At 46.3% G+C, this 24,519-nt stretch overlaps 1 protein-coding gene across 1 annotated transcript in view; it reads right to left on the bottom strand.

The window, feature by feature from the left end:
• Positions 1-24,519, bottom strand: part of LOC140387432 (aggrecan core protein-like) — a 143,414-nt gene that overhangs the window by 82,351 nt on the left and 36,544 nt on the right. The window contains 2 exon segments of the mRNA XM_072470532.1: positions 123-509; positions 2,697-2,773. Of these exon segments, the coding sequence (XP_072326633.1) occupies positions 123-509; positions 2,697-2,766 (457 nt within the window). The 5' untranslated portion in view covers positions 2,767-2,773.

The raw sequence follows: 24,519 nt of genomic DNA, 5'->3' as shown, positions 1-24,519 counted from the left end.
AATAGGTCAATGTAACTCCATTGGTAAAAGGAAAGATAAATCTATTCCTGGCTACTATGTAAAAAATAACTCTCCCAAAAACAGGGAAGGGAAACAGTAATAAAATAAAGAATAATATTTACCTTTGACAACCAGCTCGATAACATCCTGGCTGTCCTCAATACCATGCATCACCTCACAGCGGTACATTCCTGAATCACTTGATTGTAGTTTATCCAACTCCAAGGTGGCGTCACTTGGGATTTCATGGTAGCTTGGAAGCATGACTCGACCTTGGTACTCGTGGCTGATCTTAACTTTTCCAGAAGTGGCAACCACAATGACGGTCTCTTTCCCTCCTTCGGTGATTTTGGTCCATTTGATTCTTGGGGCCAGCAGGGTTGCTAAGGGAGTGTCCGGTGAGAGTGGCGTGGTGTTGATAAAGTAGCAGGGGATAGTCACAGAGCTCGCAAGAACAGCCTTCACTGGCGACTGCGCGGCAATCTTCACGCTCAATGCCTTAGTGTTATCTATTATACAGGAATAAAATGACATCTCCTTACACCAGTAATGTTACGAATTTTTCAATGACTGGCCACAGAAATATCAAGTTACTCAGGGTATCATTATGCTGCTGATACTAAAGAAACAAACAAAGAAACAAAGAATACCGCACAGGAACAGGCCCTTCGGCCCTCCAAGCCTGCACCGATAACGTGTCCTATCTAGACCAACCGCCTGTATCCTTCTATTCTCCGTCTGTTCATGTGCCTATCCAGATAAGTCTTAAAGGTCACTAAAGTATCTGCCTCAACCACCTCACTTGGCAGTGCATTCCAGGCCACCACCACCCTCTGTGTAAAAAAACTCCCCCGCACATCTCCACCAAACCTTGACTTGTGTCCCTTGTAATTTTCAATTCCGCCCTGGGAAAAAGCCTCCAACTGTTCACCTCATCTATACCCCTAATAATTTTATAAACTTCTATTAGCCTGAGATAACCTCCTACTTAGAATGCCGTGAAGCTTGCAGATCCAAGTTACACTCCAGCCAGGGAATGTGAAAATCTGATGCACAGATGGACATTAAAGAATCAGTTAAATCTGAATGGCAGCTCAAAGCTGTTTTACTTAAAAATAATTGTTGTGGGATGTGGGCTTCAGTGGCTACACCAGCATTTGTTGCCCATCCCTAATTGCTTCTGGGAAGATGGTGGTGAGTTGCCTTCTTGAACTGCTGCCGTCCATGTGATGTAGGCACACCCACTGTGCTGTTAGGAAGGGAGTTCCAGGGTTTTGACCCAGTGACAGTGAAGGAGTGGCGATACATTTCCAAGTCAGGATTGTGAGTGACTTGGAAGGGAGCTTCCAGGTGGTGGTGTTTCCATATGACTGCTGCCCTTGTCTTCTAGATGGTAGTGGTCATGGATTTGGAAGGTGTTGCCTAAGGAGGCTTGGTGAGTTTCATGTGCATCGTGTAGTTACTGTCGCTACTGTGCGTCAGTGTTAGAGGGAGTGAATATTTGTGGAAGGGATGCCAATCAAGTGGGCTGCTTTGTCCTGGATGGTGTTGAGTTTCTTGAGTGTTGTTGGAGCTGCACTCATCCAGGCACTCCTGACTTGTGCCTTGCAGATGGTGCACAGGCTTTAGGGGGTCAGGTTGTGAATTACTCAGCAGGATTCCTAGCCTCTGACCTGCCCTTGTAGCCACAATGTGTATATGGCTAGTCCAGTTCAGCTTCTGGCCAATGGTAACCCCAGGATGTTGATGTGAGGGCATTCAGTAATGGTAATGCCATTGAATGTTAAGGGTGATGGTTTTCTTCTCACTTATTGGAGGTAGTCGTTGTCTGGCACTTGTGTGGCGTGAATGTTACTTGCCACTTGTCAGCCCAAGCCAGGACATTGTCCAGATCTTGCTTTTGCAAGTGGACTGCTTCAGTATCTGAGGAATCTCAAATGGTGCTGAACCTAGTGCAATCATCAGCGAACATCTTCACATCTGACCTTACGTTGGAAGAAAGGTCATTGATGAAGCATCTGAAGATGATTGGGCCGAAGTTACCACCCTGAGGAACCCCTGCTGTTATGTCCCGAGACTGAGATGACTGATCTCCAATAACCACAACCATCTTCCTTTGTGACACTGATTTCCTTGCTAACATAGAACATACAATGCAGAAGGAGGCCATTCGGCCCATCGAGTCTGCACCGACCCACATTAATCCCTCACTTCCACCTTATCCCCGCAACCCAATAACCCCTCCCAACCCTTATGGACACTACGGGTAATTTAGCATGGCCAATCCACCTAACCTGCACGTCTTTGGACTGTGGGAGGAAACCGGAGCACCCGGAGGAAACCCACGCGGACACGGGGAGAACGTGCAAACTCCGCACAGACAGTGACCCAGCGGGGAATCGAACCTGGGACCCTGGCGCTGTGAAGCCACAGTGCTAATCACTTGTGCTACCGTGACTGCTAACATTAACTGATCAAGGATGAAATTTGACACATCTCCAGGAGACTGATTGCTTTCAAGATCCACAATCCTCTTGCACTGACAGTCTTGTGTGATCCCACACTTGTGGCCAATGAGCATCCATAAGCTATTCAAACCTGTTGCCAGGGGGAGTATGTTACAAAAGAGTCAAGACAAAATCTGACAATTGACATAGTAATATATAATCACAAACTTATGATGAAAAATGCCTTACCAGAAATTTCGATGGAAATAGCCGCTGCGATCACTCGCAAACATACAAACACTAAAAGTAGAGTGGTCATAATTTACCTAAAATGGAATAAATGAAAATTAGTTAGCATAATTTCTGTAGAAGAAATAGTGAATGTCAAAGGAGGAGGTCTCTGTTGGCCCGAGGAATTATCTAGGGTGTTTCCCGGTGTGAGAGAGCCTCAACTTGTGACTATGAGCTGTGACTATGATGCTTTCCTCATCAACACTTTGTACAATAATAGAGATTTATTTATTTTCATGATCGAGCATTTTAAGCCTTTAACAAGGAGGAAATGTGGACACTGAACAGCAAGTGGGATTTAAGAGATCATAGTTTATGTAGAGGGTGGCATGGTGGCTCAGTGGTTAGCACTGCTGCATCACAGCGCTGAGGACTCGGGTTTGATCCTGGCCCTGGGTCACTGTCCGTGTGGAGTTTGCACATTCTCCCCGTGTCTGCGCGGGTCTCACCCCTACAACCCAAAGATGTGCAGGGTAGGTGGATTGGCCACGCTAAATTGCCCCTTATTTGGAAAAAAAATAATTGGGTACTCTTTATTTATTTTAAAAAACTAGTTTATGTAGGAGTGAGTTTAAAGGAAGATCCTGAAGGTAGAAGTGAAGTGGCTTTGGAAGAGAAATCAGAATTTTTCATGCTCATTGGTCAGCAGTAATCTCCATTTGTTGGAGCTATTAATAGAATTGCCCGCTCAGAATCAAGTCACCTTGCTTTGAAAATCCCAGAGTCTAGTGAAAAAATTGCTGTTGAGTTAACTGATTATTGCTGGGGTAGAATCGAGGTGCTCCTATTGGTTTAATTTAAGAGTCTCTAGACTAGAAAGGGGCTTTTGCTCACTGCTATGATCCAGGTGGACAGCGCTTGGGCATAGTCTTGGGATTGAGACACAGCTGTGATACCCTCTTTCCTCAAAATACCCTGCTGAAGTTTACTGAACAAGCATATTTGTTGTATATTTTATATATCTCAGAGCAATGCAGGGGTGACACGAGTTTCTAAGTGTGTAACAGATTTATTTACAAGAATTTTTAATTATCTCTGCAATCACAAAATGTCTGCACTCATGCATACAGCTCAGCTTCTAAATGTTCCTGTGGTGTCTGTTTTCTTTGCTCTGAGTCCACACCCAGGCTTAACCAATCAAGCACAGTGAGCATAAATCAGTTACCAGACTCACATAATCAAACACAGAACCATTGAATACTACAATGCACATGCGAAGTTACCATCGAGACAAGGGCACCTGATGGTTGTCTGTGTAATGATATCCCTCTCAGTCCCTACAGGGCAGTAAGGGAAATATGGCAGCCACTTCGCAGGTCTGGTAGCATTTGTGGAGATCGAAACAGTGTTAACGTTTTGCATCCGTATGATCGTTAAGCACCAACGTTCTGATAATCATATTGGGAAGGGGAGGCTGTGCGACGTATCATTTTTAAAATTTGTTTTTATTGGTTTCCACCTTATATGTTACACATTTCAGTTAGTAGGTTAAGTTACAGGTTGACAAAATGTGCATAATACCAAGTAAAAGAAAAAAAAAACAAGGAGAAATTTAAATTACAAAAGGAGGTGAATCAAAGAGCAAAAAAGAAAACAGAAACAACAAAGATCACGATACATATTTGCAGATACTTGCCTCCCCTCCCTCTGTCGCTGTGGTTCCCCATTTGGCCAAACTGCCTCAGTTGTACTTCCCAGTGTAGCCCGAGCATGTTTTGACCAGCGTTGTGTGGCATATAATTAAAACATGATTAGGCAATTTAGTCCCTCAAGCCTGCTCCACCATTCAATACAATCACGGCTGATCTCATCTCGGCCTCAACTCCACTTTCCTGCCCGTTCCACATAACCCTTCAACCCGTTACTGATTAAAAATCTGTCCATTTCCTCCTTAACTTTATTCAATGTCCCGACATCCACTGCACTCTGGGGGAGCGAATTCCGCAGATTCACGATCCTTTGAGAGAATTAATTTCCCCTCATCTCTGTTTTAAATCCGCTATCCCTTACCCTAAAACTAAGATCTATAATTCTAGGTTACCCCACAAGAGGAAACATCCGCTCTACATCAACTTTGTCAGTCCCTTTTATCATCTTATATACCTCAATTAGATCTTCCCTTGTTCTTTGAAACACGAGAGAGTGACGGCCTAAAATGCTCAATCTCTCTTCATAAGACAAACTCATCATTGTAAGGGTCCTTCCTGGTTCATGGATGATTAATGGACATCTCACTTTAAGGCAAGAAGCCTGAATCTTTAATTCAAGCAGGAAGTATCATAAAGGCTGTGCTGGTTTAAACAGACTGGACGACATCAGTGGCAGAGAGATGGGTTGGGACTTGGTTTGATTGATTTGGCTGGGGGCTAATCAATGGGCCCAGAGGGTTGCTCGGTAACAGCTGGCGATTGGACATTATTCCACTGGAATGTTTTTCAGACTCCCAAGGACGCGGTTTTGGTTTCAGTTTTGGTTCTGGCCGCACAGTGAGGGGATCTAGCTATTATCTCCAGAAAGATCCAACTAACCCTCTCCAAAAAGATCCAGCTGACTCTCTCCCTAAAGTTCCAGCTAACTCTCTCCAGAAGGCTACTGTGAGGGCTGACTCTCTCTCTCTCTCTCTCTAGAAAGCCTGTGGGGGCTGAGCTCCTGAGGCTACAGAGACGTGAAGACAAGCCATGAACTGAAAGCAAAGTTTGATGTGAAACAAAGTTGTGAGTAATGCATTTCTAAACTGCAGGAAACCTGGGTGAATGAATCGGCAAAGAAGACCATTACAGGCTGCAAACCAAAGACTTTAATCTGCAAGCATGCTGTGAGGAAAAAAGTGTGCTAAAACCATTATCTCGAACAAAGACTCTTCCCTCCACTTATGATTTTTACCCCTTTCCACCCCTCTTGTGTTTGTCTGTCTTGTGTGTATGTGTGTAGAGAGTAGGGGTAATTTAAAGTAAGTATTGGGTATTAGCTTGTCATTAACCAGTCGCATTCGCTGTATATTTCATGAAAGTTCTTGTTGAAAATAAACAGTAATCGTGTTTACATTTACAAACCTGGTGACTGTGATCATTGTGTGGTCAAAGACTAAAGACTTAGGGTATTTTTAGAAGAATTATTAATTAATTCACTTGCGTTGTGACTCCAGGGCACGTAGGGCTGGAATTGACCGCGTTCTCGCCCAGGGTGACGTAACATCATCTCTGCAATCCATCGAGGGAACATCCTCTGAACTGCCTCCAATGCAACTACATCCCTCCTCAAAACTGTACACCGTACCCCAGGTGTGGTCTCACCAATGCAGCAATACTTCCCTATTTTTATCCTCTATAGCCATAAATGCCAAAGTTCCATTTGCCTTCCTTACCACTTGCTGTATCTGCATGCTGGCTTTCTGTGATTCATGCACAAAGACGCCCAAATCTGTCTGCGCCGAAGCACTCTGTAGTTTCTTTCCATTTAGATAATAAGTTGTCTTTCAATTTTTCTGACCAGAATGGATAACCTCACACCTATCCACATTACACTCCATCTGCCAAGTTTTGGTCCACTCCCCTAACCTATCCACATCCATTTGTAATTTCTTATTTCCTCATTGCAACTTACTATCCTACCTATTTTAGTGTCATCTTCACATTTGACTATAGTACCTTCTGTCCCTGCATCCAAGTCATTAATATAGATTATAAATATTAGAGGATCAAACCCTGTGGCACCCCACTAGTTACATCTTGCCAACCAGAAGAAGACCCATTTATCTCAACTCGCTGCCTTCTGTCTGTTGCCAGTCTTCTATCCAAGCTAATAAATTACCCCTAACCCCATGTGATCATAATTGTGTATTAAACTTTTATGCGGCACCTTATCAAATGCCTTCCAGAAGTCCAGATATACTGCATCTACAGGATCCCAGTTATCCACTTGGCTTGTTACATCTTCAAAGAATCTAGCAAAGTAGTCAAAAAATCATTTACCCTCCATAAAACCATACTGACTCTGACGGATTGCGTTTTGACTTTCCTAATGTCCTGTTATTACTTCCTTAATTATGGATTCTAATAATTTCCCAGTGACAGATGTTAAACTAACGGGTCTATAGTTTCCTACTTTCTGCCTCCTTCCCTATTTGAATAAGTTTGTTACAGTAACATTTTCCAAATGCGTTGGAACCTTACCCACATCACGGGTATTTTGGAATATTATAACAAATGGATCCACTAGCTCCATTTCCTTTAAGACCATTGGATGTAAGCCCATCAGACTCTGGGGACTTGTCAGCTTTCAATCCCAATAGCTTGTTCAGTATTTTTATCCCTATTGATGATGATTTGTTCTAAGTTCCTCCCTTTCTATTACCTCTGCACTACCTGTTATTCTGGGATGGCAATAGTATCTTCCACTATGAAAACGGTGGCAAAATATTGATTTAGTATCTCTGCCATTTCTATGTTTCCTCCCTGTATTAACTCCCTGGTCCCAACCTCCAAGGGACCAACATTCACTTCAGCTATTCTCTTCCCTATCATATACTTATAGAAGCTTTCGTTATCCTATTTTATATTTGGCACTCATTTTATTTCATAATTTTCCTTTGCTCTTTTAATTAATTTTTGAGTTGATCTTTAAACTTTTCCCGATCTTCCATCCTGCCCCTGGCCTTTGCATTATGCTATGCCTTAGCTTTTGTCTTTATGTTATCTTCAACTTTCTTGCTTAACAATGGATCTTTTTCCCCCCACTTACATTCTTTCCTCCTCTCTGGAATATATTTTAGCTGGGAGGAATGGAATATCTCCTGAAACAACTGCCACTGCTCATCAACTGTCCTGCCTTTTAGTTTTCCTGCCCAGGCCAGATTTGTCCTCATGCCTATGCAATTCATAGAATCCCTACAGTGCAAGAGGTCATTCAGACCATTGAATCTGCACCGACCCTCTGAAAGAGCACTCTGCCTCGGCTCATTCCTCCACCCCATCTCTCCCTCAATCCCGCAACCCTGTAGCCTAACCTACACATCTTTGGATATTAAGGGGCTATTTAGCATGGCCAATCCACCTAACCTGCACATCTTTGGACTGTGGGAGAAAACCGGAGCACTTGAAGGAAACCCACGCAGAAACAACAGGAATGTGAAGACTCGATACAAATTGTCATCCAAGGTCGGATTTGAACACGGGTCTCTGGCACTGTGAGGCATCAGTGCTAACCACTATGCCACCATGCTGCCTTTGTTTAACTCCAGAATGCTAATGTGGGACTCCAGTTTCTCACCCTGAAATTGGATTTGAAATTCTATCATGCTATGATCACTCTTCCTTGGAGGATCCTTAACTATTAGGCCATTGATGAATCCCTACTGATTACACAACCCAAAATGCAAAATATAACCTGATATTAATCTCACGCCCAATAAATGTGTGGGTTTAGGACAATTGTAAAAAGGATGGGAGCCAAGCTCTTTCTATAGGACTGGCAAAAAACAAAGCAAGGGGAGAAAAGCAGGTCAAAAATCAAGGCTGGAATTCTTGGGCCATTAATGGCGGCAGAATCCTCCATTGCCACTAATGGCGCACCCCCTCCGTGGGTTTCCCAGTGGTGTGGGGTGGATTCAATGGAAAATCTATTGACAGCAGTGTGACCAGAAGATCCCACCGGGAGCCAATGATGCGCCACCTCCTACCTCTGGGAAACACTCCATGTGGAGGCGAGAGAATCTCGCCCTGAAGGTCAAGGGCTGGATTCTCTGCAACCTGACCCCAGAATCGTGTCCGGAGCCGGGACGGAGAATCCAGTTGCATGCATGGAATCGGGACCGGCGCCGTTTTCTCTATTCTCCAGCCCCAGAAAAGCAGTGTACTCGGGGAGTACGCCGCGCTGCGTATCAACAAACAGCGGCCATTGCTTGAGGCCTGCCCCGCTATTCTCCGTCCCCGACCGGCCTAAGTCCCGATGGTGTATTTCTTTTATTTATTTATTTTTTAAAATTTAAAGTACCCAATTATTATCTTTTTTGTTCCAATTAAAGGGGCAATTTAGCATGGCCAATTCACCTAACCTGCACATCTTTTGGGTTGTGGGGGTGAAACCCACACAGACATGGGGGAGAATGTGCAAACTCCACACGGACAGTGACCCAGGGCCGGGACTCGAACCCGGATCCTCAGCGCCGCAGTCCCCGTTCTATCCACAACGCCATTGTGCTGCCCTCAACGGTGTATTTCTAATATGTTCCCAGCCATTCGGGAAACTCACGAGGTGGCTGCGGACAATGGTTCGGGGCGGGCCAATCAGAGAGCAGGGCGGGCCTCATACGGGACTGGGCCTTTTATTGTGTGGGCTGTCCGGGCCGGGCGGCTGATTGGGGGTGCTATTTCCGCGGTCCAGGTTTGCGGCCTTAGTCCGCCATGGAGGACGGTGCAGCCGCTGGAGGCCGCCGCTGTGCGCGGCCTCTGACCCGGAAGTGCAGGGGGCCGTATCTGCAGCTGGAGCTGCGAGCTTCACGACGGCTCCCTGCTAGCCCCCTGCAGGGCTATGAATCTGTGGCCTTTTGATGCCAGTTTCTCTGGCGTAAAAGACTACAGTTTTTAGGACGGCGTGGGGACATAGTCCCTGAAACAGAGAATCCAGTCCCAAGTCTGTTTAATACTTACACAAAGAGCAACTGCTTGTGGCTAACTGCAGAGCAGTGAAATGTGCTGGCTAATATGTAAAATGATTAGGAAGAAAAGAGATAAATAGATCAGGGAACCAAACAGCTCTAAAATGAAAATATGAAGTAGAATCTGAGAAATCAAACCACATGCTAGCAACTGGACAGCCTCCATTTTTGCCTTTTTCGGCAATGTGTACCACTTCACACAGGAACTAGGTGCACACCCGACATTTAATATTGCAGGTCTGCATGGACATGGAAGTGAAGAATGTCACCCTTCTCTACACACTGTGGGCAAACAGAGCTGATTCAGCTAATCAAACGGGTTGCTTTCACCACTGGATACAAATCTGCAGCCTCTTAAGCTGCCTCTACCATTCAGAAGAATCCAGTGCACCTACCCTCGGTTGGAATTTGGTTTGAGACTGAACCTCCACCCACTGCCAGCTTGCACCTGAGATTTTGAGGACATATTTGAGGGATGCAGCCCAGTTGAATTGGTTATGGGTCCCAGGAATAACAAGGCTCCTTTCTTCCCCATTCTATGACCAAAATTGTCCCAAACGAGAGACATTTTCCCTGCTGTGAAAGGCACTATTGAAATTCTTCTGGAAATCGTTCGACTTTGCTGCGTAGTTTGGAGGGAGCCAGACATTCCTGGGGGAACAAACATCCTCACGGATCCTAAAAGAGTTTCCTGTGAAATACTTACCCTATTTATCCCAGGATATATTCTCATTCCAGCTGTTTTCTCTGGAAAATTACTAATCTTTAAAACGATCCTTGCACCATTCAGTGATTGAGTGTTGATGGTGTAACCCTGCATCCTACTGTGGAAGTGGAGTCCAGGGGTAGGTGAGCCAACCAACGATGGAATTGAACCCCCATTTTTTACTTGTGACAACCTTTTGGCAAAGCTTAACAAGGAATTTTGCCCACCGTGAATTCTGAGTACAACCATTGATTTTGCCTGAAACCTAAAGGGCGGGATTCTCTGATCCTGAGGCTAAGTGTTGACGCCGTTGGAAACGCCGTCGCGTTTCCCGATGGCGTCAACATGGCTTCAGGATCAGCAATTCTGGCCCCTACAGGGGGCCAGCATGGCCATGGAGCGGCCCACGCTGCTCCAGCTGCTGATCCCGCCATCAACTGGGCGCCGCGGGGTCTGCGCATGCGCAGTGATAACGGCACCAACGTGCGCATGCGCAATGGCTCCCTTCTCCACGCCACCCCAACGCAACATGGCGTAGGGCTTCAGGGGCCAGCGCGGAAGGAAGGAGGTCCTCAGCCCGAGAGGCCGGCCCGCAGATCGGTGGATCGCGGGCCAGGCCACAATGGAGGCCCTCCCTGGGGTCGGATCTCCCCTAGCACCCCCCCCCCCCCTCAGGCCGCCCCCGCACCCTTCCACGCCGAGGCGCCACCGTAGAGCAGATTAGAATGCTGAGTTAGTGAGAAATTATATAGGCACTATATAATGGGTAATTTTAATCTGCATATAGACTGGATTAATAAAATTTACAGAGGTAGCCTCAAGGGAGATTTCATTGAGTGTATTAGAGATTGTTTCTTGGAGCAACAAGTTATGGAACCAACCAAGAAGCAGGCTATTCTGGATTTTGCCTCAATTTTAAAATCCTTGGTCAGCACGGTGGTGCAGTGGTTAGCACTGCTGTTTCCCGGCGCTGAGGACCCCAGTTCGATCCCTGCCTGATTGTCTGCATGGGTCTCACCCCCACAACCCCAATAGATGTGCACGGTAGGTGGATTGGCCACACTAAATTGTCCTTTAATTGGAAAAAAATATTTGGGTACTCTAAATTCAGAAAAAAGGGAAGAAAAATTGAAATAAATATTTTGAAATCCTCAGTTTGGTTTTCAAAATCATCCATTGCTTTGCACCTCCCATAAAACCATAAGACATAGGAGCAGAATTAGGCCACTAGGCCCATCGAGTCTGCTCCGCCATTCAATCATGGCTGATATTTTCTCATCCCCATTCTCCTGCCGTCTCCCCATAATCCCTGATCCCCTTATTAATCAAGAACCTATCTATCTCTGTCTTAAAGACACTCAGTGATTTGGCCTCCACAGGCTTCTGCGGCATCGAGTTCCACTCTCTGCCTGAAGAAATTCCTCCTAATCTGTGTAATCTCCTCCAACCCGGTGAGATCTTTGTGTTCCACTTATGTTCATGGCTCCACTGTTGGCGGTTAGCTGTCAGGCCCCAAACCCTGAAATTCACTATCTAAATCTCTTTCTTGTGGTCATCTATCCTTATATGTCCTGATGTGGCTCGGTGTACAATGTTGTTGGATAACGTTCCTGGAAAGTACCCTGGGATATTTTGCTCTGTTAAAGGTTCCAGATAAATGCAATTTGTTGTCTTGCTTACTGTAATGTCCATGCCGAGCGAAAGATGAAATTAATAACTAGTTGTCACGTATTGTCACAGTTCTTAGATATCACGAGATAGCAAACTTTGAAATATCACTGACCAAGCCCTTTGGATTTTATTCCTGGTGATAAATTGTTTTCAGTTTGCAATGCTGGCAAATTGACAATGCATGACCGAATCATTACCCTGTAATTGGGGGTCAAAGAATGTCAGTAAGTACCAATTCTGGCTTTTGAATGAACTAGGCACATATTCAGAGTCAATCGCCCTGACTGGCTACAAACCAATGTAAACCTTGTCAATGCAACAATATGCTCAAAAAACACTCCAAAAAAAATTGGAATTCCTAGTTCTGATACCTTGTAAAGTAACTGAAATGTGCTGGTCTCTGGACTTGCTATTTATGTTGGCCATCGCTTCAGTTTACTTCAAGAATTGGAGCTGCAGGTATTGGACACAGTTACCATTGGTACTTTCTGGGTGACGTCACCACTTGGTGTGGTAGTAGATGACATAGAAGCTCCATGATTCAAATTCCCATTTGGACTGAGTTAGCTGGACTCAGTTGCCAGGAAGGAAGTTCTGTCATTTTTCAGTGATTCGCTGATCACCAGACATTGGGGCGTTAGAACCACCCTGGCACCACTAACCGAGCGAGGGGAGCAGCTCAACCAACATTCTCAAGGCCTGTCATTGTCCTGCGATTCCTGTCTGCGCTGTTACTTGTGTGGGTGTTGATATGGGGGGTGCTTTGGGTTCAGTGATGACTTGCCAATACTTGCTGATGAGGCTCAACAGACTTTTCAATCCTGTGAGAGTTACTGCTTCGCCCAAACCAGTATGCACTCACCATTTGTACATGTTCATGCTCCAGCCAGGAGCCACTGCTTTGTGATCAGGAGCAAGATCCCAAGCAGCAGTCATGCCTTAGACTCACAGGGCTCAGGGTTCAAATCCCAGCCCGGGGCTTCAATGCAAATATCAAAGCTTTGACTCAACGGAATAAAGTAGTCACCATAGTCCCAGGTGACCATAGCCTGCTTTCCCCTTTGAGGGGGAAGAGCTGACTGGTGGTGAGTTAACCTGAGGGACACTGCACCGGAGGTGAAGGGCAGGTTTGAGAAAGTGGCACCTTCATGAATAACCTCAGCCAGTATGGGACTTGAACCCGCACTGTTGGCCTCGCTCTGCATCGCAAATGGAGTGTTGCACTACGGGAGCTCTTTCAAATGAGACAATAAAATGGGGCTCCACCTACCTACTCTGCTGGACGTAAAAGATCCCATGACACTATTTTGAAGAGCAGGAGAGTTATCCAATATTGATCCCTTGATCGGAGAAAGCTCCAGGTAAAATGCAAATCTTTCTTTTTCCCTAATCCAGGAGCATCAGGGCCAATTGTAGCATTCGCACTGATAGAATCATAGAATCCCTACAGTGCAGAAAGGGGCCATTCGGCCCAACGGGTCTGCACCGACCCTTGGAAAGAGCACCCTACCCAGGCCCACACCCTCGCCCTATCCCTGTAGCCCAGCAACCCCTCATAACCTTTTGGTCACTAATTTAGCATGGCCAATCCAGCTAACCTACACAAACTTCGACTGTGGGAGGAAACCGGAGCACCCAGAGGAAAACCATGCAGACACGGGGAGAAAGTGCAAACTCCACACAGGCAGTCACCCGAGGCCGAAATTGAACCTGGGACCCTGGCACTTTGAGGCAGCAGTGCTAACCACTGTGCCGCCCCACCTCCCGTCACTTTGACCGAAAACAGCCAGCTCAACGCTGAATCAGAATCAACTCTGAGACTATCCTGTTCAATCCAATTCCAGTTCAACACTGAAAAGAGAAGACTTGCATTTACTGCACCTTTTGAGGGCAAAGCTCTTTACATTCCATGAAGTAGTTTCAAAGTATTATCCTAATTTTGGAAATATGACAACCAATTTGCACACAGCAAGCTCTCACAAACAAGACTAAGGTAATGAGCAGATAATAAGCTTTGGTGATGCCAGTTGCGAGGGAAATATTGGAAATGGCTTCATGGAGAAGTTCCACGTTCCTTGTTGAAATAATTGGCAGGGGATTTTCTTTTTGCCAAAATATACTTCATTCACAAAATATCTCAAAGAGACGTCACAAAAAATTTCAAATTGTTAGAGGGACAATGATATTCATACTTTCTCCAAAGATTAAGATGTGCTCTGAGGTGCTTCAATTTAGTAATGAGAACATTACAAACATTTCAATATTTTTGTTACAGAAAGTACAATTCTGCTGAAACTATATACATCAGCCATGTGGTACTCGGAGGTGCTCCAATTCGGTTACATACAGTTAGGATTAGCACACAGTCCCAAGGGTTTTACATGGTTACCAGCCCCTCGGTGTACATTGGCTGAAAGGCCTTTCCCCATTGCGCCTTGGCGGCTCTTGCCCAACCTTGAGACCTCCCTCAGCACATAGTCCTGGATCATGGAATGTCTACAACACTCGATCGAGGACAATTCTTTGCGCTGGAAGATCAACAGGTTTCGGGCAGGCCAAAGAGATTCTTTCAAAAAGTTGATGATCCTCCATCAACAACTATGTTTGTCTCGGCATGCGTCCATTAGACCATAAGACCATAAGACATAGGAGCGGAAGTAAGGCCATTCAGCCCATCGAGTCCACTCCACCATTCAATCATGGCTGATTTCAACTCCATTTACCCGCTCTCTCTCCATAGCCCTTAATTCCTCGAGAAATCAAGAATTTATCAACTTCTGTCTTAAAGGCACTCAACATCCCGGCCTCCACCACCCTCTGTGGCAATGAATTCCACAGACCCTCCACTCTCTGGCTGAAGAAATTTCTCCTCATCTCTGTTCTAAAGTGACTCCCTTTTATTCTAAGGCTGTGCCCCCGGGTCCTAGTCTCCCCTGCTAATGGAAACAACTTCCCTACATCCACCCTATCTAAGCCATTCATTATCTTGTAAGTTTCTATTAGATCTCCCCTCAACTCCAATGAATATAATCCCAGGATCCTCAGACGTTCATCGTATGTTAGGCCTACCATTCCTGGGATAATCCGTGTGAATCTCCGCTGGACCCGCTCCAGTGCCAGTATGTCCTTCCTGAGGTGTGGGGCCCAATATTGCTCACAGTATTCTAAATGGGGCCTCACTAGTGCTTTATAAAGCTTCAGAAGTACATCCCCTGCTTTTATATTGCATTAAAATGACAACATTGCATTTGCTTTCTTAATTACGGACTCAACCTGCAAGTTTACCTTTAGAGAATCCTGGACTAAGACTCCCAAGTCCCTTTGCACTTCAGCATTATGAATTTTGTCACCGTTTAGAAAATAGTCCATGCCTCTATTCTTTTTTTCCAAAGTGCAAGACCTCGCACTTGCCCACGTTGAATTTCATCAGCCATTTCTTGGACCACTCTCCTAAACTGTCTAAATCTTTCGGCTGCCTCCCCACCTCCTCAATACTACCTGCCCTCCATCTATCTTTGTATCATCGGCAAACTTAGCCAGAATGCCCCCAGTCCCGTCATCTAGATCGTTAATATATAAAGAGAACAGCTGTGACCCCAACACTGAACCCTGCGGGACACCACTCGTCAACGGTTGCCATTCCGAAAAAGAACCTTTTATCCCAACTCTCTGCCTTCTGCCTGACAGCCAATCATCAATCCATGTTAGTACCTTGCCTCGAATACCATGGGCCCTTATTTTACTCAGCAGTCTCCTGTGAGGCACCTTATCAAAGGCCTTTTGGAAGTCAAGATAGATAACATCCATTGGCTCTCCTTGGTCTAACCTATTTGTTATCTCTTCAAAGAACTCTAACAGGTTTGTCAGGTACGACCTCCCCTTACTAAATCCATGCTGACTTGTCCTAATCCGACCCTGCACTTCCAAGAATTTAGAAATCTCATCCTTAACGATGGATTCTAGAATCTTGCCAACAACCGAGGTTAGGCTAATTGGCCTATAATTTTCCCATCTTTTTTCTTATTCCCTTCTTGAACAGGGGGGTTACAACAGCGATTTTCCAATCCTCTGGGACTTTCCCTGACTCCAGTGACTTTTGAAAGATCATAACTAACGCCTCCACTATTTCTTCAGCTATCTCCTTTAGAACTCTAGGATGTAGCCCATCTGGGCCTGGAGATTTATCAATTTTTAGACCTCTTTGTTTCTCTAGCACTTTCTCCTTTGTGATGGCTACCATATTCAACTCTGCCCCCTGACTCTCCTGAATTGTTGGGATATTACTCATGTCGTCTACTGTGAAGATTGACGTAAAGTACTTATTTAGTTCCTCAGCTATTTCCTAGTCTCCCATCACCAGATTACCAGCGTCATTTTGGAGCGGCCCAATGTCTACTTTTGCTCCCGTTTGTTTTTAATGTATTTAAATAAACTTTATCATTCTTAATGTTACTGGCTAGCCTACCTTCATATTTGATCCTCTCCTTCCTTATTTCTCTCTTTGTTATCCTCTGTTTGTTTTTGTAGCCTTCCCAATCTTCTGACTTCCCACTACTCTTTGCCACATTATAGGCTTTCTCTTTTGCTTTGATGCATTCCCTGACTTCCTTTGTCAGCCATGGCTGCCTAATCCCTCCTCTGATAACCTTTCTTTTCTTTAGGATGAACTTCTGTACTGTGTCCTCAATTACTCCCAGAAACTCCTGCCATTGCTGTTCTACTATCTTTCCCACTAGGCTCTGCTCCCAGTCGATTTTCGTTAGTTCCTCCCTCATGCCCCTGTAGTTACCTTTATTTAACTGTAACACCTTTACATCTGATTCTACCTTCTTTCTTTCAAGAACAGCCCATGGAGCACAGAGTCCTGTGTCACAGAGTTGCTCGGGATAAACCTGAACAAATACCACTCCCTCCAGATCGTCTTTGCAAGGGCACATGCCACAAGGAGGTGGGCAACCATCCACCTTCTCACCCCCTGCAGCCACTTTGAGGGCAGTGTGCGGTGGCGCAGCGATTTTGGACATGCATGAAGGATCTGACGGGGAGGGCTCTTCTCACCACCAGCCAAGTTAGCTTTTGGTGCTTGTTTGCCCAGTTCTGTCAAATGACTTCGACAATCTGCTCAGGGAACCATGCAACATGACCCACCATCTGGTACTCTGACCTATTTTTATAGATACACCATAGAAAGCATCCTATCTGGCTGCATCACAGCCTGGTATGGCAACTGCTCGGCCCAAGACAGCAAGAAACTTCAGAGAGTCGTGAACACAGCCCAGTCCATCACACAAACCAGCCTCCCATCCATTGACTCGGTCTAAGCCCCCCCGCTGCCTGGGGAAAGCGGGCAGCATAATCAAGACCCCTCCCACCCAGTTTACTTACTCTTCCAACTTCTTCCATCGGGCAGGAGATACAAAAGTCTGGGAACACGCACGAACAGACTCAGAAACAGCTTCTTCCCTGCTGTTACCAGACTCCTAAATGACCCTCTTATGGACTGACCTGATTAACACTACACCCCTGTATGCTTCACCAGATGCCAGTGTTTATTGTGTACCTTGTGTTGCCCTATTATGTATTTTCTTTTCTTTCCATGTACTTAATGATCTGTTGAGCTGCTCGCAGAAAAATACTTTTCACTGTACCTCAGTACACGTGACAATAAACAAAATCCAATCTAATTCAATCCATCTCCTTTTCCCTCAGGGCCCAGAGGACTTTATGTACAGACCACTGCTTGATGGGCTCGTGGTCAAAGGTGTTTTTCTGAACAAACTTTTTCCAGGAGGGACAGGTGATATGGCATGGTCCAACTACTTTAGAGTATTCACAGAATCATAGAAACCCTACAGTGCAGAAGGAGGCAATTTGGCCCATCGAGACTGCACCAACTCTTCGAAAGACCACTCGACCTAAGCCCAATCTCCTGCCCTATTCCTGACCTCCACCTCAAGGAGCAATTCTTAGCATGGCCAATCCACCTAACTTGCACATCTTTGGACTGTGGGAGGGAACCGGAGCACCCGGAGGAAACCCACGCAGACACGGGGAGATAGTGCAAACTCCACACACAGTCACCCAAGGTCGAATCGAACCCGGGTCCGTGGCGCTGTCAGTCAGCTGTGCTAAGCACTGTGCCACCGTGCCGCCCCTCCACGGCAACGTGGCCAGACCCATCTTTGCAACACCGGGAAAGGGTAGAAACTCAGTATGAAATGACATTTAATGTTTGTGTACTGAGGATCTACACTCAGCTTGATACAGCCACACATAAAGGTGACCATCAGGATGAGGGCGACACTGGGTACTTTTCTACTTCTCTTTTCTGCCGCTATGTACATGGTGTTCCTTCAGACACAGTCCATCTTTGATCTCCAGGTGAACTTGAAGACGGCGCGGGTGACTGCTGCAGCATAGGAACTGGGTATGAGCTGGACCTGCACCACATACAGCAACACCGTGAGCGAACACCTCACACCTGATGACCAGGTTCTTACCTGCGACGAAGAGGGGGCATTGCCCAGTTTCTTCCTCACCGTGGCGATATGCTCCACCCGGTTTTGGCACATGTCCCAGCCGCCTGAAACCATATCCCCGGCACCTTCAGGTAATCTGACCTGACGGTGAAGGGGACAAAAGACCGCTCAGCCCAGTTTCCAAAAAACATGGCCTTGGTCTTGCCAAGGTTTACCTTAGCTCCTGAGGCCAGTTCGAACTGGTCACTGATGTTCATGAGCCTGTACACTGACATCAGAATCAGAGCAGAAAATGGTGATGTTGTCCATGTTGACCTAAGTGCCTCCACTGCCTGGAATCAGCACGGTAGCACAGTGGTCAGCACAAATGCTTCACAGCTCCAGGGTCCCAGGTTCGATTCCCGGCTTGGGTGACTGTCTGTGCGGAGTCTGCACGTTCTCCCCATGTGTGCGTGGGTTTCCTCCGGTGATCCGGTTTCCTCCCGCTGTCCAAAGATGTGCAGGTTAGGTGGATTGGCCATGATAAATTGCCCTTAGTGTCCAAAATTGCCCTTAGTGTTGGGTGGGGTTACTGGGTTATGGGAATAGGGTGGAGGCGTGGGCTTGGGTAGGGTGCTCTTTCCAAGAGCCGGTGCAGGCTTGATGGGCCGAATGGCCTCCTTCTGCACTGTAAATTCTATGAATCATTACTCCTTTTATGCTCAAATCCTTCCTGATGCACTCAACAAAGGCTTCTATACAAGAGGAGAGAGGGCAGATATGCCGGACTCCAGATTTTACCTGAAAGCTCGATGAAATTTTAGGAGTGGATCTCGGTTTAAATCACGTCTGAAAGACAGCACCTCCAACAATGCAGCACCTCCTTAGTACAGCACTAGAATGTCAGCCCAGATGAGGTGCTCAAGTTTCTGGAGTGGTGCTTGAACCAAAATCTTCTGTTCTGGAGTCTAAGTTTGGTGCATGGCTGGTACAGACGTGCAACTGGCTGATTTCACCCAATATTGCACTGTTCAGCTCATTGAATATGCAATTGAAAGGAGGTCACTGATTTATGCTGTGGGGGTAGGAAGTGGTTCGCTGTTCTCACCACTACCTCATGGGGTTGAAAGCCCAGGGGCCATATTTAAAGGGCATGTGGACAGCCTGCATGATCTCTTCCACCTTTGTCCAGCCACTGCTCCAACGTTCCCCATTAACCCTTCCTCCCTCCCTTGGTCATCCTCCACACAACCTGTACTTCCACCATCCGGTCTTAAGCTTAACAGACACTCCACAAACATTGTCACACCGCAGCAACTCACCATTAATCAGGAAAGACACCTACTGATTGGCCAGTGCACGCCATTCACATACGGTTGTGAATGTTAACATTCTAAATTCTTGCTGGCGGAGAGCTTAATTTTGGAGGGGTTTATTAACTCTGGCGAGCTGGCCCTTTAATAAGAACATAAGACATGCAAATGCAAGCAACAGGGCTTCCCGGGAATCGCACCTGCCCTTAACCCTCCTTTTAGTCCCAAGAATTTAATTGCAAAAGTTAATTCCGCCATCGGGAAACTGATTTTTGGCCTCTCGCCAAACTAAGTTCCTTCGCCCACCAAGCTCACCACAAGGGGCGGCATGGTAGCACAGTGGTTAGCACCGCGGCTTCACAGCACCAGGGTCCCAGGTTCAATTCCTGGCTTGGGTTACTGTCAGTGCGGAGTCTGCATGTACCCCGTGTCTGCGTGGGTGTGGTAGTATGAATTAGGGGTCATGTGGGACTGTGAAGCCATGATGTCATTGGCTGACAGATCCCGGGTCCTGGTTGGACGTTGACCTCTAGCTCCGCCCTGAAGGCGGAGTATAAGTACCTGGAGTCCTCCCCCACAGGCAGTCTCCTACTGAACTGCGGGGGAACAGTCACGCTTAATAAAGCCTCATCGACTTCACTCTATTCGTCTCTCGGAGTCTTTGTGCGCTACAATTTATTAAGCGTGACTAAAGGACTATGGAGCTCAGGGTCATCCCGGAATGCCTGAGGATCAGCCCCCACGCAGTGAACGCGGCAGCAGCTTTCAAGCACTGGCAGACTTGTTTCGAGGCCTACCTCAGAACGGCCACCGGCCGGGTCACAGAAGACCAAAAACTACAGGTTCTGCACTCGAGGTTAAGCACGGAGATTTTCTCTCTCATCGAAGACGCAGAGGATTTCCAGTGCGGTACAGTGGGTTTCTTCCGGTTTCCACTCAGTCCAAAGATGTGCAGGTACGGTGGATTGGTCACGCTAAATTGCCCCGTAGTCCAAAGGTTGGGTGGGGTTGCTGGGTTACGGAGATAGGGTGGTGGCATGGGCTTAGGTAGGGTGCTCTTTCAGGTGCCGATGTAGACTCGATGGGCCGAATGGCCTCCTTCTGCACTGTAAATTCTACGATAACTATCGGCGGGACCATCAGATTCCCCCTTCGGAGACCTGAGGGCTACCAAATAAGCCACGGGCTGACACCACATCAGTGGGAAGTGGATCACCCAACTGAGCCATTGGCAGTAGAGGTTTAAAAGAAAAATATTCACATTTGGGTTCCTTCACCCTATGGCGCCGGTCTGCAGGCTCGAGGCCCACAAGGCAGAGACTCTCATAGTCCCACAGATAAGGTTCATTACAGTCTCCATAGGTAGCTAAAAACAGTGAAGCACTATGACTGTTGAGGGGAACAAAGTACCTCAAGTGAACTTGCACCTCCCTTTAGAATCTTACATCCACATAAGAAGTCCTTATGTACGGAGCCTCAGCAGTACAACCATGGCAGACCCGATTGTAAAATAAATATTTGATGGAGCTACTGTCAGCACAGTTTCCGTTCTTTGGTGCCCTGAAGTAGAGACACGGGGCAGCGAGGCAGCAGAGGAGTCTCAGGTTGGTGGAGTGAAGGCTTGGCATGGCAGGAATCGAAATAAATACTTCTGTGTACTGTGTGTTTTTCCAGCTGTTTTAGGTGAAAAATTCAACTGATTCCTTATTCAGTTTCGGCCTAATTTTAAATACTGGTCCTTTATGCAATTTGTTTATTGTTCAAAGCTCCTGCCAGAAGCATAAAATAAGAGTTTAATGGTAAATGGATGCCATTTAACAGGGAATAAGGAAACAGTACCATTCATTCAACCTTGTAAAATCTAATAGTGACTCACTGATGCCTCACCTTCCTAATTCAGAGCCTGTAAAGTTGTCTTTATCCTTTTTTTCCTTTTGGCCAATTTTCTCCCCACCTCATCAGAATGTGGTGAGGCATGTTTCCACTGATTGGTTGTCCCAACGGCTGGTCTACCTGGTGATTGCCCAGGGGCTATTTATCCAGGACGGTCTGTCTCCAATGCCCTGTCCTCGTCCACACTCCCCATCCAGCAGGTGTCTCAGAGTAGTGGTCATGGGCAAGATTGTTGGCAGAATTCTATCCTCCCCACCCCCCCCCCCCCCGGCCCCCCGCCCCCTCTGTCTCCCCGCCCGACCCAAAGGCCACTCAAGCACGTTCTATCACCTCCAATGCTGTTGTGGCTAACATAGAAATAGAATCTGGGGCTTTTTGCTTTGTAGAGCTCAGGGATATATTGGGCGATGTTTTTCAGATGAGTGGTGCTTTTTTTCCAGTCTGGTGAATGGCAATTCCTGGAATTCCTTCAAGCGAGAGTTGGATCTGTTTCAGGATGGGTCAGAAAAGTGAAGTGAATCCTTGGCCAGGCTGACCTCCTGGACTAGTTTTGATCAGCTGGAGGCATGAGAGGATTTTCCCAGACTTCTTTTTCCCCTGCATATCTGCCTGGGTTTTTACCTCTCCCAGAGGATCAGATGCTTTCAGGTGGGATGGCGAGTATGAGGGTATTGCAATTGTGTGACTGGCAGGATGGACTGAAAGGTCATTACCTTTTATCATGCCCCAAATATTCAGAAACGGGAAACGCACAAACAGTATGAGTGCAGTTGTTAAATGCTTCCTGAAATATTACACAACTTTTACAATCAATCTAATAGAGTCAGTGGGCACGATTCAACTAAAAGGGAACAAAGTCCCACAGCGAGCTTGTCTAGCCACGTGTTTCTCAGCCCTCGCAGTGCCGAGAGACACATGGCTATAAAACGCCACCCCTGTTAGATAAGGGGCCAAAGCGGGGAACGCACGGCAAGACCACACATAGCCGTGTTTTGTGCACTGAGGAGCTCTGCTCGGCAGAACTCCTCAGTGCAGCGATCTCTGAGGCCTCCATTGCGACCCCTGACCCCACCCCCCAAGTTCCAATGGGAAGGTCCCTGGCTCCCCCAACACCCACACAGGGCACCCCCAGCCCAATCACCAGCACACAGAAAAATGCCAGCTTGGCACCTGGCAGTGCCACCTGGGCACCTTGAAAGTGTGCCAAGGTGGCACCAGAAATAGGTGGCACCAGAAATGCCAGGGTACTACCCTGCCCAAACGGGATGCACCTGGGGGCCACTGATCCCCTGGGAGACCCAGAGTGCCATTCTGTCTGGTCCCCATTTCTGGAGACCATTGCTGAACAGCCCTCGCCAGAGGTCTCTGAGGCGAAGGAGATTGATCCCGCACCTTGGGTAACTCAGGAATCTGCACATTAAAGTGAGACCAGCTGCCTCGCTCTAATATGCAGATTTGCTAAAAAGTGACCCGCCCACAATGGGCAGGATTTACATTGCAATGTCTCGTGAGATCACGTTAGATCTCACAAGGCGTTGTGAGTTGGGCAGATCCCGGGAGCGGGGTCTCCCGAATTTTATTGCCATACTGTGCTGCTTTTCGGGTGAAGCGTAGCCGTTGGATCGCGCCTGTTATTTCCTCCAAGCAAAACTTCGAATTCATTTGATGTTAAGTGCGTTTTTTTCTTCAGTAAATGAGATATTGTTCTAATTTTGCAAGAACCTAACTTAAAGTTTTGAACGCACAAACATCCTCTTGCATCAATTGGATCACAGAAATTAATTCGCTCTTCTGGGTTGCTTAACTGTTTACATTAAAGAAAAATGTATCTCACTCATTTTTCTATCTGTTTGCAAATACAGAGAATACGCCCCAATGAAAATGATCAGGTAACAAATAGCCTTTGTTTTTCCGCTCCCCCCCCCCCCCCCCAAATATTTGCCCTCAAAGTATCAAACAGGATTATTCCTCATTGGGCGAAACCCCCAATTTTTCAGGATGACTCGCATCCCATGAAATAATTTTTTTTTTTTTTTAATTGAAGCATCGTAACTATGATTGATAAAGGTTTTTCTGTAATGGATAGGGCTCAGATTCAAGAACTAGAAGGCGACACACCTTGGATTTAGGAAGACAGGAACGGGAGTAGCCCCTTGAGCCCTTAAGGCCTATTCCACCTTTCAATTAGATCATGGACAGTCTGTACCTCAACCTCATTTGACAGCCTTTATACTAAATCCTTTACTTAATAAAAAACCTATCCATCTCCTCTCCATCTACACCTTGAAAGCTTCAGCAGCCCTAGCGTTTGGGAGGGGTGCGGGGTTCCAGATTTCTGTCAACGTCGATGTAAAGGTCCAGCTTCAATAATAACCAAAATTTGAAAGTAAGATTAAGCAGTTGGAAATGGTACCAAAGAACAGAGTCCAATCAGTACTGGGTGCTTGAGAGACAGAAGGTTGAGGAATTTGGAATATTTCTACTGGACAAAAAAACATCTATTGGGGAAATACTTTCTACACGGAGTACTCTTAGTGAATGATACATCAACGCCAGAGAGTAGAGTGGGGGATTTTTAAAAATATATCCGGAATTTCCAGAGACCACAAAAATCGTCCTAAAAATGTTATCTTCTTAGAATGATGAGATTAATGTGCCTTAATGCAGGTGAAATTTACTATACAATTCTAAAGCTTAGAATCAAACTAAGGGACAAAATAATTGACTAATTGCACTTTGATTGGTAAATCACTTAAACCAGATGCATTGCAAGGCTAGCTACAGTACGGGAGCACAGCGGTTAAGACTGTTGCTTCATCGCGCCAGGGTCCCAGGTTCGATTCCTGCTTGGGTCACTGAGGGTGCGGAGTCTGCACGTTCTCCCCGTGGGTTTCCTCCGGGCAATCCAGTTTCCTCCCACAAGTTCTGAAAGACGTGCTTGTTAGGTGAACTGGACATTCTGAATTCTCAATACTAGATTATCAAGGAACCCTTCACTGCAGAATGGGCTACTCTCGTGCGCATCAGATAGAGGCAATGGATACGTGTGGCAACATCGTATGATTGTGATCCCTTTCTCTACTCG

This window comes from Scyliorhinus torazame, chromosome 12 (genome assembly GCF_047496885.1).
Source record: "Scyliorhinus torazame isolate Kashiwa2021f chromosome 12, sScyTor2.1, whole genome shotgun sequence".
In the NCBI taxonomy this organism is placed as follows: domain Eukaryota; kingdom Metazoa; phylum Chordata; class Chondrichthyes; order Carcharhiniformes; family Scyliorhinidae; genus Scyliorhinus; species Scyliorhinus torazame.
Note: the sequence above shows the minus strand (reverse complement) of the source record. Positions and strands in the feature narration are given on the sequence as shown.